The sequence below is a fragment of the Chrysemys picta genome, chromosome 7 (genome assembly GCF_011386835.1).
Source record: "Chrysemys picta bellii isolate R12L10 chromosome 7, ASM1138683v2, whole genome shotgun sequence".
Classification (NCBI taxonomy): domain Eukaryota; kingdom Metazoa; phylum Chordata; order Testudines; family Emydidae; genus Chrysemys; species Chrysemys picta.
This window is the reverse complement of record NC_088797.1, coordinates 81,909,073-81,928,154: the sequence shown is the minus strand read 5'-3', so window position 1 is coordinate 81,928,154 and position 19,082 is coordinate 81,909,073. Positions and strand designations below refer to the sequence as shown.

The 19,082-nt window shown below is 39.3% G+C and overlaps 1 protein-coding gene across 4 annotated transcripts in view; it reads right to left on the bottom strand.

Moving 5' to 3' along the window:
- Positions 1-19,082, bottom strand: part of LOC101932696 (solute carrier family 22 member 15-like) — a 58,525-nt gene that overhangs the window by 7,430 nt on the left and 32,013 nt on the right. For all 4 annotated transcript variants that reach the window (XM_065551894.1, XM_005294325.5, XM_065551896.1 and 1 more), the window contains 3 exons: positions 16,896-17,036; positions 15,597-15,682; positions 9,732-9,840 (listed from right to left, as the gene is read on the bottom strand). In XM_065551894.1, coding sequence (XP_065407966.1) covers positions 9,732-9,840; positions 15,597-15,682; positions 16,896-17,036 — 336 coding nt within the window. The remainder of the gene's footprint in view (positions 1-9,731; positions 9,841-15,596; positions 15,683-16,895; positions 17,037-19,082) is intronic.

Genomic DNA, 19,082 nt, shown 5'->3' with positions numbered 1-19,082 from the left:
TACTACAGGAACTATCAAAACTGAAATGAAGGATTATGGTTAATAAACAAAGTATAGAAAGCCCATGCCAAAGCCCATGGGAAAAAAAGGCAAGTGTGTTTTGAAATACAAAAACATATCTACCATCCTTCTCCTCCATTGTTGACATACACATTTTATGACACCTTTCAGACCATTGTGAAAGCAAGTCTTCAGATGCCGTCTCAGACAGGCTAAGGGCCTGATTCTGAGATCAGTGTAATTCCAGAGTAACTACACTGTAGTCAACAGAATTACACTGGTGTAAAACCAGTGTGAAATCAGAATCAGGCCCTAAATGTTGTTCTAATTAGAGATCATCTAAAATTCACCTGCCAAGTTTATTGTTTTAGTTCTACTATATCGTTTATACATTAGGATTGTGGAAGCACCATATACAGCTTCTCACACTCAAAAGTGGTGGTAAGCTTATTATATCCAATTTATCTATCATATAGGTAGAATTTAGTGGCAGGTAACTGAAAACCAGAAGAATATTTAACATTTCAGTTCAGTGGATAGAAAAATTCATCAAGCAAAAAGGAAATCTACTCCCCACATACTTAAAATTGATGATTTGCAAATGCTTGAGTTTCATATACAAACAAGTATTGATAATATACAGTTGTCTATGTGGTTGCATTAGGGTGAATGACAATCCTTCCAAAGGATTTTAAAAAAAATGTTAATACATTAACTTTTATTGGTCCAACTTCTATTGGTGAAATAGACAAGCTTTCAAGCTTACACAGAGCTCTTCTTCAGGTCTGGAAAAAGTTCTGTGTAAGCTTGAAAGCCTATCTTTTTTACCACCTGAGAGTCTACAGTACATTACTATTGATGAGGCTGAGATCTCACTGCAAACATTCTGTTCACAGTATGTATTCTTAAAGGGTAGGGTGCTAAAACATATTCTGAATAACCAGAGTACTCATTTTCTGAAAACTGTATACCCTATATTTTATTAGGCTATGAAAAATCACTGACTGATATGTTTATGAAGAGTAAAAGATCAACAGAAAATGATTTCTTATCAGCAAACACCACAAACAGTCATGGGGTGTTCCTGAATGATTTTGTCCTGTTAAGGTAGTACCTATGCCCTTACTGCAACTAGTGTATGTAGCTTAGTTTCCCCAGGGTTGAGTGAGGCTTTGGGAAGAAAACTGGGAGATGAATAAACTGGTTCGTACGAACTTTAAACAACTTTGGGCAAGAGGTCTGAGAGCAATCCTGTCCTTAGAAAATCATGTATAGGGAGGACCTGACATAAGGGCCTGAATCTCGCATACCCTTCAAGCTGAAATAATGGCTCCAAAAAAGTCAGTCTTCACTGACAGGTGTTATAGTGAACAGGTTGCTAAGGGCTCAAAGTAGAGGACCCATCAACCTCAATAATGCTGTACTGAGGTCCCAAAAGGGAGGAGACTACTGAACTAGAGGAAAACCATGAATAAAAGCCTTTTAGGAATCTAGCCATTGAAGGATGAGAAAATACAGTGAGGACAGCCCTGCAGAGGAGGGTGATATACAGATATTGCTATTAGATGGACCCCTGTGGAACTAATGCAAAGATTGTTTTAGAGCTAGTAAATAGTCCAAAACAGTGTTGAGAAGGGAGCCAGTTGGTCCTGAGATGTCCAAATAGAAAAACCTTTTCCACTTCAGCTTTCTAAGTCAGTCCAGATGAGATTTTCCTGCTTGGGAGCAGAATGTTCTTTACTTTAGCTCAATAAGTTGTTTCAGTGGATATAGGCCAGTCACATCTAGGCTGTCAGACCTATTATGGATTTGGATGTAGAATGACCGGTATTCTGCAAGACTATGTCAGACAGAGCAGAGAAGGTGACTGGGGCTGCACAGAGAGGCTGGTGAGGAAGGCTGCCGTCTTACAAAAACATGCTGTGGTCATCTTCCTCAGATCAGCTCACAAACAGACTATGGGTAGACGTGGATCACTTGTCTCTAAATGCGTGGCTATCTCTGGCAAGCACTTGATGAACACCCTCAGTGATATAGAAAGACCAGAGGACAGGCCCTGCACTAGTAGTGAAACGTTCCCACCAGGAATCTGAGGTACATTCTGTGAGCTGGATGTTGAGACATCGAAGGTACAGAGTAGGACTTCAAACCTCTTTCTTCTTTTGAATGAGAAAATAATGAGGATCCTGACGAGTGACAGGGAAGGTGGGTGGGCATGGTGGTAGAGAGATTTTAGAACATATACAGTACCGATTGCTAACAAATCTCATGGTATTCCCAGTCCAGGTGTCCAAAAAAAGGCAGTTGCCAAACGTGATGAGGGGGTAGCAAGGTAGTGATCTTCAAAAAGGTCTGCTAGGCTCTCAACAGAGGTGTAGAAACTGCTGTTCAGAGGACGTCAAGTGTGCTGTAACTCAGGAAGAGATATCTATGTTGCAACCTCTTTTTCCCTCAGTGGCTCTGATGCCTTCTGTGGATTAAAATGATGTCCCTGTCCCCCATACTATCTGAAGGAAGTTTTAGGTCTGGCTTGCTTTCTCCTTGGATAGAGTATACAAGCTCAACGAAAATGCAAAAGTAGTTTAAGTCCTTTAATGAATGAAGGGCTTTATCAGTTTTTGACTTGAAGAGATTGTGGCCCTCAAACAGAAGACCTGCTATGGTGGTTTGGACCTCGGTAGGTATTCCTGATGACTGGAGCCAGAAGGATCTTTGCATCACCTCGGACAGCTCCCCCCAACCACCACCCCCGCCAGGCTCTCAGCTCCCAGCTCTCTGCCACAGCCGGGCGGCTGCCTTCAGGCTCCCAGCTCCCTGCTCAGAGCCCGGCAGCTGCACTGGAGTCCAGGAGCCACCCAGACTTCAGGCATGGAGCTCACAATGGTAATTACTGCAGTGGTTTTAAGTCGACGTACGTTTCTAGTGTAGACATGCCCTAGTCTCCTCAGGAACGCAGCTACCAAAGACATACGTTTTGTGAAAACTTGAGGAGCTGCCAACAGGCTAAAAGGCAGCACAGTGGATTGGTAATGTGAGTGTTTCACTGTGAACCTGAGCAACTTCTGTAACCTTAAAATATTGCCTCATGAAAATAAGTGTATCTTAAGTCAAGCAAAGCATACTAGTCCCCGTGTCTGGATGGGGCAGGCACTGATGCAGAGACAGAAGGAGGAGATTGTCTACGCCTATAATCCCTACTCTTCTTTCTGCACAGGTCCTGCTGAAGAGCAGGGCCAGAGTAATGGTGGGTCTGCTGCATGGGCAGGGAGGCTAGCCCCCCGCAGCCCCATCACCTCCATCTGCAGCTCCCCCCCAGTGGCCGGAGCCCTGAACACACCCCCTCCCACTGAATAGGAATGCCTCGAATATGGTCTGGAAACTGGGAAGGGGGATGCCACAGATTCCAAAAAGGCCACAGGACAGGTTTAGGATCCCAGTGACCTCCTGGCCACCCACTCGATAGTCCTCCAGCTGAAGGATCCCTGGCAGGGTAAGTAGTGCCTCAGTGGGGAGTAGTGAGAGCAGCTGTGAAGTTGGGAAATGTAGGATTCAACCTCCGATTCAGAGCAGGACAACTCTCCTTCCGTTGACTGACGGTGCCAGTGACTGGTGCCGAGTTGGAAAAGGAAGCAATGTAGCAAGTGTTGCAGGCTTCCCCTTTGAAGGTACTGAAGGATGAGCCATATGAGGCAGTCAGGGCTGACATGGCACAGAGTCCTGCAGCAATATTGTTGCAGCTCCGAGGTCTGCCGGTACCGAGAGCACAGACTCCTGTACCGTTGGCAATATCAGTTTTGAAAAGCTCAAGAGATCTCTGGCAGCCACAAATGTCTCCAGTGTAATCGGTACCAAGACGGTGTCAGTACAGTGCGGTGCTGCAGATGTGGAAGGTGATCCCTCAGGCTCCAGCCTCAACAGTACCTGCCTCAGTGCTGGAGTCAATGGTCCCTATTTCTGCATTGCCAGAGAAGAGATGTGCTTGAACTTTGGCAGCACTTTACTCTTAACTGCACTTCTAGCAGATTTCAGTCCCAGAGATCTACTCTCAGCGGTCTACTTGGAGGCCTTATGCCTCTTCTTAGGCAATGGGGATGGTGAGCAGTGGCTGGACTCAGGCAAGCAGGAAATGCATTCTTCACTGAAGCCAAAGCACTCAGTGCAGAGTCCAACTGACCTGGCTTTGATGGAGGTCTCAAGCCTGCCTCCATAAGAAAAACTTTAGTCTGTTTTCATGGCCCTTTTTTGTGTGAGGCTTAAAATTTCTGCAGATCTGGCAGCGATGCCAAACACAAACTTCCTCCAAACACTTCAAGTAGCCTAGGTGTGGGATGCTCACAGGCAGTGGCTTACTGCAGGAAACACAGGGCTTGAAGTCCAGTGACTGAGGCATCCCACTGTACTGGGTATTGGATGAAATCATCAGGTGTGGTAACATTTAATCTAACTACACTAATAACTAACTAATAACTTTAATAATGCTATAAAACCAGTTACAATAAAATCTAGAAAGAGCCTACTGAGAACCCTTGCAAAGGCAAATCCGGGTGGTAAGAAGAAACTCAAGGGGCTTGAAGTCAGCTGGGCCCTTTATATTGGTGACCAGAGGGGTGTGACAGCTTGAGCCACCCCAACAGGTTTCACTGAGGGAAAAATTTCCAACAACTGTAAGCGGAGCGCACAAACACCGAGTGGAATGCATCTGTGCAATCACTCAAAGAGCTTCTGTTGCATGAACTACTTTGAGATTTTGAAATTTGGCTGAATTTCAAATCTGAACAAAACTTGAATTATTCAAAATTCTCTGAAGGAAAATTCCAGAAAAAATTGTTTTGGATTGAAACATTTTGTTTTAGCTTTGACTTTTTATTACTATATGTTATCTTCTAATTTATAATTCAAAAAATAAAAACAAAGTAATTTCTAAACAAAAGTTGATTTTTTTGGTTTTACTCAAAATTTATGTGAAAATAATACAATTTCACAGTTTCAATTTTGACTGAGCTGTATTTTCCATCGGAAAATGTTGTCAAAACGTTTTTATAACCAGATCTATTAATACCTATCTATGAAAAATTAGTATAAACTAGTATATATTTTTATTTTTTATAAAGCCAAGAATCAAACTAAAAGTTACAGTAACACAACCCTTGCAGTATCCGTGTGCTTCTCTGTGACTGTTAGAATCACAGAGAAGCACACGGACACTGCAAGGGTTCACAGGTGGTAAGAAGGATCTAAGTGACGATTGGCCCTGCCTCCACACATTATGACCTGGGAGTGGGGAGGTGAAGAAAAATCTAGGGTTGGGGTGCAGCTGCAACAGACACTGCTGGCCAAAAGAATCATCTTGCATTTGCCTGGGGTGCTTGTGCACCTAATAGTAGAATCGATATGAACAATCATTTGAAGAAGAAATAAGTGTTCTTAGTGGGTACTGTAGCTTTGTGTTGGTTCTAGTAAACTATATTCCTGGATTGAGTCATTTTCTGCCATTGTTTCTATTATAGGATTAGTCTCTGGACCAGCAGGCAATTCACTTCTGGTTTTATTGGTTCCCCACTCTTCCCCCCCCCCATATTTTCTGGATGTTAGGAAGCATATTAAGTGTCTATGGCACTAAATAGGTGTTAACTGAAATTAAAACCTGCATGTATTTTACTAGTAATAAAATTGAAGAAACGGATTGTACTATGACATCTCAGGTTTCCTCTGTTTTTAAATTTTTGCTTTTGAACAAAATATTTAATTTAACAACATACAGCATAGTTACACTTCAGTATAAAATGGGGAAAGGAATACTGAAGATGTCTGCAAAACTGCATAATACCACGAGGTGGTGCTAAAGTTTTGTTTTCAAATTAACCATCTGGCACAAAAATTGAAGTACTAGTGTGACATTTTTCTTGTATAAAATAATGAAAATATTTGAAACTAATTAAAATATCAAGAATATATAAACAGACATAATCACTAACCTGTAAGTGAAAACATTTTTAGTATGGGTCCTGCGATGCAATAACATACTCTTTTATAAAATGTAATCAAATTTCAAGAATGAAGATAGTTTAGAAAAATGGTACTCTTCCTCGCTCCATCCCTGCTCTCCACCTCTCCAAACATAACATATGGTTATTTTTGTTCCAGAAATAAGTGTACAGATTCTCCAGGGGAACAGTGCTGTACCTGATTAACTCTCCTCTCCTCTCCCCTCCCCCCCCCCATCACAAATTACTTATTTCAATTACAATTGAGTATTGGTATAATTCTCAGTAGATATGCGCTGTTGCATATCTGGCAATAGCAGCAATATGACTTATGAAATAAAATGTTTAAACCATATGATCACTGTGAAACAAACAAAAGCCAAGAAATTAAAAAACTTCTCACTCCAGGCTTAACTCACACAATTCAGACTCAGGGAGAATGATAAGTACAGGACGAGGAGGCAAACATTAAAAATACACAAAATTTTTTTAACAAAACGCCAAATTCAACTAGTTTTTAGGTGAGTTAGTTATAAACCTAAAACTTGGCCCAGGTTTTCAAACACAGGGATTTGTTTCATGTAAAGCTCCTCCCATGGTCTGTGAGGCCTGGTCCACACTAACCCCCCACTTCGAACTAAGGTACACAAATTCAGTTAATTCAAAGTGCCTTAATTTGAACTTACCACGGGTCCAGACGCGGCAGGCAGGCTCCCCTGTTGATGCCGCGTACTCCTCTCGCCAAGCTGGAGTACCAGCGTTGACGGCGAGCACTTCCGGAATCGATTTACCACGTCTAGACAAGACGCGATAAATCGATCCCAGAAGATCGATTGCTTACTGCCAGACCCGGAGGTAAGTGTAGACCTACCCTGACAGAAACTGCAAAATCCTGAAGAGTCAGAGTGTGCAGATCTCCTTCAGTTGTGATATTTTATAAGCTGAGAATTACTATGAACCTTTAGTGCTAAGTGCAGTTCAAGGTGTTGGTGACCATTTTTAAAAGCTCTGACTCTCCTATGCCACCATCAACTATGCTCCTACTGTAGTTCCTAGTTTATAACTCTCCAGTAGGTCTTCCTTAATGGAGGGCCTCAAGCTATGGAATTTGCTCCCATTGACTGTCCCCTAGAGCTCTAGATTTGTATATTTCAAAGCAGAACAGCATCTCTTGGGTGTGCAGCCAGCTCTAATGAGCTGCAGGGAATTCCATAGCTATATAGCTTGGAACAGCAATGACAGCATAGCAGGCAGAGGCTCAGCCAAAGGGGTTTTAACTATCCACGCTCTCCTGACCTCTACAGCTAATGAAGTCATCAAACTGATTTTTACTCTTTGAACTCTGAACATTATTGTCTGGTGTTTGGTCCAACCTCTTCCAACCCCTCTCTCTCACATTCCTTCCACTAACAGCCTCACTTTCCTTGTCTGCTGCTCCTTCCTTTCCCATTTCCCTCTACGTCCCTACCCCCTTTCTTACTATTTACTCATCTCCTACTGCTATTTCTCCCTACCCTCTAATAAAGAAAAATGAATAAAAGGAAAAAGAAAAGGAACTAACAAGCAGTGTGCCTAACATAGTCCTGTGACTTTGCTTATACGTGGTTGCCCCTCACCTCTTTTCTCCTTACTTATTGTTTTATTGTCCTTTCTAACTGAAAGCTTTCTGGAGAAGGTATCATATCTTCCTTTGTGTTTGTTTACGCAGCAGCAAGCACAACAGGGCCCAAATTCTGACCAGCATTTTTGGGGCACTACTCCCATATAAATGATAATATTTTGGCAGCATGGGAAAGAGAGGGAGAACAGGAAGGGTATTGTGTACTTCACTTCTGTAACTTGGCTGTTATCAGGAGTAAGTTAACAGGTGGGATAGATTTTTGTCAACCTATTGTGAATTATTTAATATATGGTGGGTATTTCAGTTCACTTGTTTGCATAAAATACATCTGTAAAACAATGTGTGGTTGCTAAGGCTCTATATAAATTATTTGTTAAAAATATTTAATTAAATAACATGAAGGTATAAACAAGTAACTGTTTTTCAAAAGACATCACATAATTACTACATAGGGGACTTCAATTATACAGCAGTGTTATAAGAACTCAGCTTTTTATTTCATGTGCCATACTGACAAATTAAGTTAAAAAGTTCTTCCATCATGTTAATTATGGTATTTTGTATAAGAGCAAGACAAGGGAGAAGTCATGGAGTAGAAATTTGTTATTATGAATAAGAATTTTACTAGTAAAATTAGTGATGGAAATAAGAAAAATATACCTAGGGTTATATTTAATTAGGGAAGGATTTTTGTTGTTCACATTTTTAAAGTGGATTTAGTTTTTGTGAAAGTTGCCAGTTCAAAAGCTATGGGGAATGAAGTCCTCAACCCATCAAATGGTGTAGAACATGTGTCTGACATAAAAAGTATATTCAAGTAATAAATTTTACTATCAGCTGCTTTGATAAGTGTGAAATCATGTTATTTTACTAAAAAATTAACAAACAGAAATTATAATAACCCAGCCACTAGTCAACTCCTTTTGTGTGAAAATTGTTTACATTTACATACATGCTTTATCAACTGTTTCAGACTCTTTAGTCTAACTAAAAGAAGGCTGAGGGGAGATATGATTGTTCTCTATAAATACATCAGACAGATCAATACCAGGGAGGGGGAGGGGTTATTTAAGTTCAGCACCAATGCTGACACAAGAACAAATAGATATAAACTGAACATCAATTAGTTTAGGCTTGAAATTAGACTTCCATCAGAGGAGTGAAATTCTAGAAGAGCCTTCCAAGGGGAGTAGTAGGGGCAAAAAAATCTAACTGGCTTCAAGAATGAGCTTGATAAGTTTATGGAGGGTATAGTACGATTAAACTGCTACAGTGGCATGTAGCTGATCTGTGACTACTAGTAGCAAATATCTCCAACAGCCAGTGATGGGACACTAGTTGGAGAGGGTTCCGTGTTACTACAGAGAATTCTTTCCCAGCTATCTGGCTGCTGGGTCTTGCCCACATGCTCATGGTCTAACTAATCACCATATTTGAGGTCAGGAAAAAATTTACCACCAGGGTTAGATTGGCAGATACCCTGGGTTTTTTGCCTTCGGCTGCAGCACGGGGCATAGGTCACTTGCAGGTTTAAACTCATCTTAATGGTGGGTTCTCTGTAACTTGAAGTTTTTATATCATGATTTGAGGACTTCAGTAACTCAGCCAGGGTTATGGGTCTATTACAAGAGTGGGTGGGGCGAGATTCTGTGGCCTGCAATGTGCAGGAGGTCAGACTAGATCAGGGGTTCTAAAACTTCATTGCACCGCGACTCCCCTTCTGACAACAAAAATTACTACACGACCCCAGGAGGGGGGAGTGAAGCCTGAGCCCAGCCACCCCAGGTGTGGGGGCCAAAGCCAAACCTCAAACCCCACTGCCCCAGGCGGGACGGGGGACAAAGCCAAAGCCCAAGGGCTTCAGCCCCAGGCAGTGGGGTTCAGCTTCAGCCCCTGGCCCCAGCAAGTCTAAGCCAGCCCTGGTGACCCCATTAAAATGAGGTCTCAACTCACTTTGAGGTCCAGACCCACAGTTTGAGAACTACTGGACTAGATGATCATGATGGTCCCGGCCTTAAAGTCTATGAATCTAAATGTTAACAATTAATGCAGTAATACAAATTTAAACAAATCATTAGCCAGAAGTTATATTTCCTATGCCAAAAATTATTCAAATTTTCAATTACCTCACTACTGTTGGGTAGAGTTCAGAAGTATAAATATACACTATGTTGAAGGCAGCACTGACAGTCAATTTTCCACACAAGGCTAACAGAGCTGGACTGAAGAAAAAACCTTTGGAAGAGAGAAAATAAATAAATGTGAATATAAAGAAATATGTACACTTCTCTGGGTTTTTTTGTACTAAGTTGAACACATGGTCTTTTTTAAGAGACTTAAATACAAGTATAGCATTTACTCTTTGCTACTAAAGTTTGTTCTTCCAGCGTAAAAGCTATCTATCCTGTCACTTACCTTCCTATCCCAGTTCAGGAGGATATTTGGAATTAAAGACCTCTTTTCTGTAGAAAAAAAATTCCCCACAGTTCACTAATTAAGTGTAGACCTTTTTAAAAAAAATTATTTTAAGCCATTTGTAAATGGGTTTTGCATAGTAATATTTTTTATAAATTTATTGTCTGACCTTGTGCGTTCCCTGTAGGATCATAAATTGATGCTTAACTGATGTACTCAAATTTATGATGCTACTGCACCACATATACAGGACTTCATCACACTCACAGACTTCATCACACTCTGACAACTAAAATCCTTGCCTCCAGAGAAAACACATTCTGTTTTGTGACTAAGATTTCTGACCAAGAAGTCTCTCCCAATGCTTTTTGGGAAACCCAAGGTTACTAGCAATAATAATGACATGAGAGAGGGAGAGAAAAAAAAAGAAAAGGTGGGATTTTTTAAGGTAAAAATTAAATAAAAACATGAATGTATTATGAAATACAAAATTATGGCCTATGTGACTGAATTCATAAGCCTATTCAATCTAAAGGCATACATGGTCTAAAAGGAAAAGTTTGAAATTCTGTAAGTAAAAACAAGAACATTGTAATTGATACCCTAGTCCACTAACTAGATAGGCCTACTACTTCCTTGTATTATTCCTTAGATAATGACACACTTTTACCAACTTATTTGCCTTTCACTAAACACACACTCAATCGATGCTATATTCACTGGAGAAGAGTACAGATCTTTTAAAATCTGAAAGAATTAAGTTTAACTCTCCTGTTAACATGATTTTACTTCCACCATTTTGATGAAACAAACTGTGACACAAACTCATTTGTAAAAAGATGTTTTGGGTAGAAATCTGGATCTTCAATTTTACTTGCTAGAAAAGAAGGAAAAAAGTCAGAATTATGTTCCAAGAACTGTATTTCAGATTCTTCCTCCAATTCTGGGTTCAACTTATTTGGATCAAGTCATGTTGGTTAAGTATTGGAAAAGATAGTTTCTCAATTGTTTTTTATTTTTGTCCTTGTATGATCCCAATTCTTTGTAACTGGATCAAGCCAGATTTCTACTTGAACTGAAATACTAGTGTCATCAGCATATACACTGGAACTCTGAAACTTCCTTCAATTGCTTTTCCAAGTTTCATGTCTTCCTGCAGAAATCTTTGTAATGTAAAGGGGATACAAAGGTTATTCAAAAAATCTTCCACGTGCTCAATGCAAATGTCAACATACATCTACTAGCTGGATGCAAATGCAGAAACCCAGTCTTCCTGATAATTCCACTGAGTGTCACTGGGAAACTGGGACATCAATTTTCTTTTTTTCAATCAACAAATCATGAAGCTGAGGGTGTTTGCAGCACCTTTTTAAATTCCACAGTGCATTTTAGAACTTCAATTATTACTGCTTTTTCAGTGAGGCTTAAATGATGTGCTGAACAGCCATACATTAGACATTTACGATTATTATACCTGAGGTGTTATCATGTTATTCCTGAGGCAAAAGACAAAAGACTCACTTGCCGTATTTCCCTTTGCATTCCTGGATGGCATCGTTAGCAACTCTAGCACAATATTCCATGGCCTTTTTTTCAGAAGTAGAATCACTAGTATTAAACACAGTTTCTCCTGAATGGATGTTGATAACCATCAGTGAGGCAATTCTAATTTTTAACCAGCAATTTCACATCAAGTGTCAACATGAAACCTTTCAGTTCTTCCATTATTTCTTCGCCTGAAGCATCTAGTAGTGGCCCTGTGAATTTAAATCTGTCTGGAGGAATATATCCAAAGGAAAGTTCTTCAAATATTTCTGATAATGGGTAATTTTGTGCTACTATTTTGGGCAGAATTTTGTGAAAATGATGTTAGAAAATAAGAAAGTTCCAAGTTTCTTATCAAACTCAAATCTTTGCCATTCAGTTATTTTTTATGGTATAATCACCAATTGGTTGATCTTTGCCATTTTTTGTGTGTCAGAGATGACCAGAGATTGCTCATAAATGAAATTGATATTAAGCAGCTGCTGGAGCACCTGGAATAGGGAATGGTCACCATGACTATGCTTTTATGATAATGGCATCAAAAATGTTGCACATTAAGGGTCATCATACACATTAATGTTTTACTCTTCCGCTTCGGTAGGCAAAGTTTTATTCAATGGCACTTTCCATCTTGAAGAACCCAAATATATGTTTATATTATACTGCAGAAGAACTATCCATGCAGGAAAGTGTAGCCCTCAAAGTCCCTATTACACAGATTAAAATTCTGTCTGGCACTCACAGTCAAACACTAGAAAAAGTCCCAGGATATGATTAATTCAATATGAATTGCTTTTTTAAAAAATTTCTCTCCCAGATACACAAAATAACTTTCAAATTCAATGGACCATTGACATCAATGGAAGAGCTGCACAAGTTAAAAGAACATTCATGTTGTGTACTACCACGCAAATCTAAGTAAATAATTTTCTCCTGTTGGAACTTGGTACCTTTGTTCACCAGAGTCCATTACGAGAGACAAAAATGGAGGAAGCTGCTCCTACCTCTTAGAATTATTTTTGAAACCAAATAAAATTATAGCTTAGTTTGCCCCACTTTCCAACTCAGAGTCCCTATGAATGAATGTCTTAATCCTAAAAGAATGGGAAGGAGGGGTGGATGTGGGACTATAAGAAAGTTCTAATTGTGTTTTAAATTTAAAAAATAAGTTTTTAAATTGACCAATAGACAGCATCTTTAATGGCTGAAAAGTTGTAATTTGTCTTATTCCACATGTGAAATGATTTGGATCTATTTTGGTTGATAAACAAGTTGAGCTATCTAGAAACCAAGATAGATTTCTGATAGATGAGGGCATGCAGTGCATGTGTTTAGTACTTAATTATAATTTTAAATCCACTATAATAAAATCAAGATTTTTTTGTTAAATATTCCAGGAATGCAGACTCGGGCTAATAAAAACTGCTTTGTTCTAATAACTACAAGGTCAGATTAGAAAGGGAATAATCCTCACTTCATGCTGGGAACTGAATCAGACTGTATGATGCTGGGAGCTGAATGGTTTAACGGACTACAATCATTCTGGGCCAAGAACCAATTTTCCTCAGACCAGGCTAGAAACTGACACACATGGTAACTTTATCAATTACCCACAACACCAAAACTCCAAATGGAGTAGGTTTTATGAAATTCAGCAGTGCTTCAGCAATCATTACTCTGTGCTAGTGCACTATCTTTAAAGATGATTTTTTTTTTTTTACTCTTGCTTTGACACATGGATGAACATCATGCTGTTTTTAAAAAACCATCAGAAAAAGTAAAAAAATAATTTGGATTGAAAGGGACTGAAATGAAAGTCAGTCCATCACATAAAATAGCAGAAACTACTATTTATTTCTGCCTGTATGCCAAATATAGATACACTTCTACCCCGATATAACACGAATTCGGATATAACGCGGTAAAGCAGCACTCCCAGGGGGCGGGGCTGTGCACTCCGGTGGATCAAAGCAAGTTCAATATAACACAGTTTCACCTATAATGCAGTAAGATTTTTGGGCTCTGAGGACAGTGTTATATCGGGGCAGTGGTGTATAACTTTTTCTTAAATCAGTGTATTTTAAAAAGTGGTTAGAATTCAGTGTCTATTGAAAGCTGATATTTGGGGCTGCAGCCCCACATTAGCAGAATAAGCTACCTGTTCCACTGAAACTGACACCAATGTTATATGGTTTTAATAAATGTTTGATCCTTCACTTGCTCACGGGTATAATATAAATTGAGGTTGCAATTGCTCAATGCAGTTTAATATTTCAGACTGAGTGCTCTTGCATTCTATTCCTATTGTACTGAAGTGTGTTATGGTAATATAGTATATCTTATCCTCCTCAAGCACTCATGCAAATGAGATGTGTATCTCATGAGGCTATCCCATTGAGAAAAGTTTTACATTAAAAAGGGGGAAAAAATGCTTACTTGTAATTCTATTTCTCTGAAGATATAATTCCAAAAAGATTTCCACTCCTAAGCCTTAGGTCATTACCACAAGCCTGGAAGAACTCCCTCAGCGCTTAAATAATTTTGACCCTTGAGGCTCGCAGTAGCAGGATAGAGAGTCAGTCAGGTCCCCTACTGGCTGTTGCATGCTGGATATAAAAATGCTTCCCGTTGAACATTTCAGTCAGTTCCTTTGGTTTCACAAGATGTGAAACTCCCAGGATGGTCATCCAATTCAAAATGGTTAATTAGGACTCAAAATAAGTCCCACCCCCAAAACACAAAAACTAAGTGCAAACACTGAGGCACCTTAAAAAGGGACTAATCCCCAAACTCTGGGGGAGTTATGGTTACTCAGTGAGAATCCCTTTGTAATGGTATCTCCAGAGAGCAAGACTTACACATAAGTAATTCTTTCTTCTCTAAAGACCTTATCCACCATGATTCTTACTCCTAAACAGTAGGAAGCGGGGTGAATGTCCCAAAAGAAAAAATAGGTAAGGTTGATACATGCAGCAACGACGTGCCTATTGCCAATAGCGAGAACAAGAAGCAGCCTTAGCTTTAATTACAACTGAGTTCAGCACTTTGATGACAACTACCTATCTGGTCTTAGTCAGGGGAAGGATCTACACCAGCATGGAAGGCGTTAGCACTGAGTCCTGGAGCTCAAAAGCTGTGGCTAGCTCAGGCTTACACTTTGAGAATTTACCCTTTGCAGTACTCTGGTCTGGCCTTGGGCTAGACTTACAGGAATCCCTAGGATGCCTTAAAGAGGGATTTCAGGCACTCCAATATCTTTTTCAGTACACTGGGTATCATCAGCAGGCAAATTTGACATACCCACATATCAAGGTTAACTCCTAGGCAAATGACGTATTGAATACAGTTATGCAAACTGGACACGATCGTGTTGCACTAATATTCATATGTTCACAGAATTTAAAACTACAATCTCTTTCTAGTTTCCATTCTTATATTATTTTCCATTCAGTACAAACTAAAAATTCATATAGACAATGACTTGTTTATATTGCTCTATATTCTATACACTGAAATGTAAGTACAATATTTATATTCCAATTGATTTTTTTTTACAATTATATGGTAAAATGAGAAAGTAAGCAATTTTTCAGTAATTACTTGCTGTGACACTTTTATATTTTTATGTCTGATTTTGTAAGCAAGTAGTTTTTAAGTGAGATGTAAATCAGGCTCCTGAAAGGGGTACAGTTGTCTGAAAAGGTTGGGAGCCTCTGCCGAACAGTATCTCAATAGTAACACTACTATTTTGTAACATTAAGTAAAATAAAATGTACATATGAGTAGATAGCTCAAGATTCTACAATGAATCTGGTAGGATTTTTTAAAAACTACTGTAATGATTGTGAAAATACTGTTTGTCACAACTTTATTCAATAGTTTGTACCATGTCCAGTTCTAATGCAATCAAAATATCTCCAAAATATACAGAGACTTTACTAGCCCCCTACTATTTTCTAACCGATTAGTTGAGTTTAATTGTAAAACAGTTATCTGTAGATAGACTAACTCAAGTTTCCGTACATACTCACCAGAATTTTCTGGTAAAATCATGGTAAATATACATGCAAACCCTGCAAATATCAGAAAATAAGTTGTAGTTTTACGTCTTCCAGACCTAAAAGGAAAAAGAGCACATGGTTAGATAAGGTTAAAATCTAAGCTCATCAAGACAGAAAACTTGCCTTTTTGTAATTGTCTGTGAAAAGCCAAGGGCTGTAATAATAATAATTATAGACATATTGTACCATGTTTCAGACAGTGCTTTCAGTTATGTAATTACATATTTTTTTAATTACGGTGCATTAGTATTCACAGAAACTGTTTTCTAGCAAAATGTTTGATTTTTTTCTCTAAAAAGTTTAAGTGAATTCATGATTCATGAAAACTGTCAACTTCTGCAACAAATGAGCGAGGGGGTCCTATAAACAACAGCCTCATTCACTACACAGCCTTGATTCATTCTGTGAGCACAATCCATTCTGTGCAAAGAATGAGGCTGGGATCCTGTGGAAAAATAATACATGCTCGAGTAATTAAGAGATTATTTAATAATGCATACACACAAGGGAACTGAATTAAGGCTGGATAGGCAACCTTCATTCTGGCCTTTCTAACCAGAGTGCTTGATTGTGCAACCTTAATATTCTTTTACATAGTTTTTGTTGTAATATAAAGTAAAAAGTATAAAATACATTTTATATTTAAATCTCGACAAGAATACATACGACTCCACAAAGGTAATTTCCACACCTGTTTACTTTGGAATAAAAGTGAAGTGGACCTGACTGAGAAGAACCAGCCAACACTCACATTTGCAGTATTATATTATATACAATTGATATTTACTTACAAGGGATTATAAATATATTTGTTTCTCAGTCAGTAAGTTAGAAAATCACTGATAGTTCAGCTGAAAAGTTAAATATATTTCTAGAATAGGGAACGTGCTTTTTACTCAGTTTATACTGTAAAATATATTAGCTATATCTATATATTTCTCTTAGCAGCAGAATTCTGGATTATTTACAATCAACATAGAATATTTGCATTAAAATGATCCTTTTCACCCTTTTGAAACAAAATGTAAGAATTTCTTAATGCATTGTAGATTAAGGCTTATACCAAACTTCAGGCTACCTGGCTTGTTACAGATAATATCTTTTAAACTTTTATAACTACATACATCACTATGCCCTCATAATAATGGATAAAAAAAAGTTCTCAAATACAGATGAATATATTCTCAACAAATTGCACAGGTTTCAGTGCAATATGTATGATTTTAGCCTTACAATATAGACATAAAACTAGAAAGTTACTATGCTTACCAGGATTTCTCAATAAAAAACATGCAGAGAGGAAATGCAGGAACTTCTATAAGGCCATAAAGAGCTACATTTAGATACAGATTTCCTCCTAATTCACCAGCATTGAATGTTAGGCCATAGTATACAAGGCTGCAGACATACCTGAAAACATCCATAAAGTTTGATTAGTTTTGATAATAAGCATTTAAAGCTAAGATCTTCAGTTAAAATGTATTTAAATATGTACTGGTAGTACAAAGAGAATTATTTCACACACAGCATTATGGATCCCATTCAAAGAAAGAAAAGATACCACAGATCTTACTTAAAGTCACAAAAAAACCCGATCTTCTTGCCAAAGTATCACCATAAATTAATATTACATATATATATATACACACACACACACACACACACACACACACACACACACACACACAGAACAACCTGTGGAGATTTGACATTCCATAAGTATTTTTAAAAACTGTTTAATAGACTGAATAGATGTTAACTTCTATTCTATTAAATATATAGCTACGTTTTCTATACATCAGACAAGTACGTGAAAGTAGAACAGACTGTCCAGCCTCACAAAAATAATTCATGTAACAAATATAAAAAGGATAATAAAGTATATTGTCCAGCTAGGAGCAAAGTTTCATTCTCATGGATCAAATATATTACCTCTTTTGACCCAAGCAGTTTGCCAAATTTGGGGTGTTGCAGGTTGTTCCAGTTAGAAGTTTATGATGGAGTCAGGTATTTTCTTTGATGCTGTCACTGTGCCTCAGTGGGTCACAGCTGAGAATGCCAAATTCAGGACTAACTGCTGAGAAATAGGGCAGACTCATCCCAAACTGGTGGTCATTCTATCATTAGATTATACCAAACCCGTAACAAAAGTAAACTTTTGGAACAGACTGCTGGCTTGTAAAGTCTCTCTGGTAACTTCTGTTGTTCGATGTTTGGCTGCATGTGTGTTCTCACTGTGTGCTATCCCAGCTCTGCGTGGATAGTTGGCACAGCAGACTTGACTGAACTGTTCAATAAGCACAGACCCGTTCATAGTGAAGGAACATGGGCAGGTTTATTGTTAATGAAGCACAGTTCTAATGTCCTGGCTCAATGGTTACAGGCATGGGCGGCGGGTATCATAGGCTGGAGGAGGCTGGGCCTCCCCAAACAGCCAGGTGTGGGCCTGCCCATGCTCCGCCCCCAGCTCCCCCATGCAGTGGCCCTGGCTCAGGCAGCTCAGCCTGCCCTCTTGGCACTCCTGGGCTGAGGGGAGGGGGGTTAGCCTGGGGCAGTCGCTGGTGGCCATGGGGAGGGGCCTCTGGGCTCCGGCAGGGGGCAGGGCCAAGGGCAGAAAGGGCGGGGTTGGAAGCTAGCCTCCCCCAGCCGGCAGTCCATGTGCCGTCCATGGTTACAGGTACACTAACTCATGTTTGCCCGTTGCAATGGAGTGGCTCAGTTAACAGCAGAACTTCCCATTATCCCCTAGGCCAGCCAAAGACACTCCCTCTGAGATACCTCTTTATACACCGATACAAACAAATTACGTATTGCCCCTCTGACATGGTTAGGTGACACACTCTGGCGTATTTAGGTGACACTCATTACCTTGTACATGTTGGTTCAATCAAAACATCTCTATCCATTATATTGGCATCCTGACCTTATCTTTAAGATGGATCAGCATGTTCCTATTATCTTTGGGGAATGTGTTGGAATTGAGGTGTTCTGGTACCACCTTTCTGGAATGTGTTTGCGTGTGTGTTCTGTACCTAGAACTTCTTAGTAATGTGTGTTTCTGAAATATCAACGCTGTTCTTGCCAGATTCTGTGAGCAAGGCCTGTCTCTTGCTCACAACCTGACTTTGCTTTATAGCAGCAAAGCTTTGACCACTACTTTAAACCAGGCCTCATACCAGGGCTTATGTCTCAGGCTCTCTTCCTACTACAACTTCCAAAACTTTTTGTTGTAAATCCACAGTCCAGAGAATCAGAGCAGGTAAGAAGCAAAATGGAGATCTCAGGGGTATTTTATATCCTCTGCCACATGCCTGGAAATGTATTGTCTCAAACAAAGCTCACAGCCCAGTTTGTGGGAAAGTTACTGACACAAGATGGAGTCCAGGGTCACAAGAGCATATTACGTGTCCTTACATGGCTTGATGACTCACATGGGATAGCCATTGGCCCCTTGGA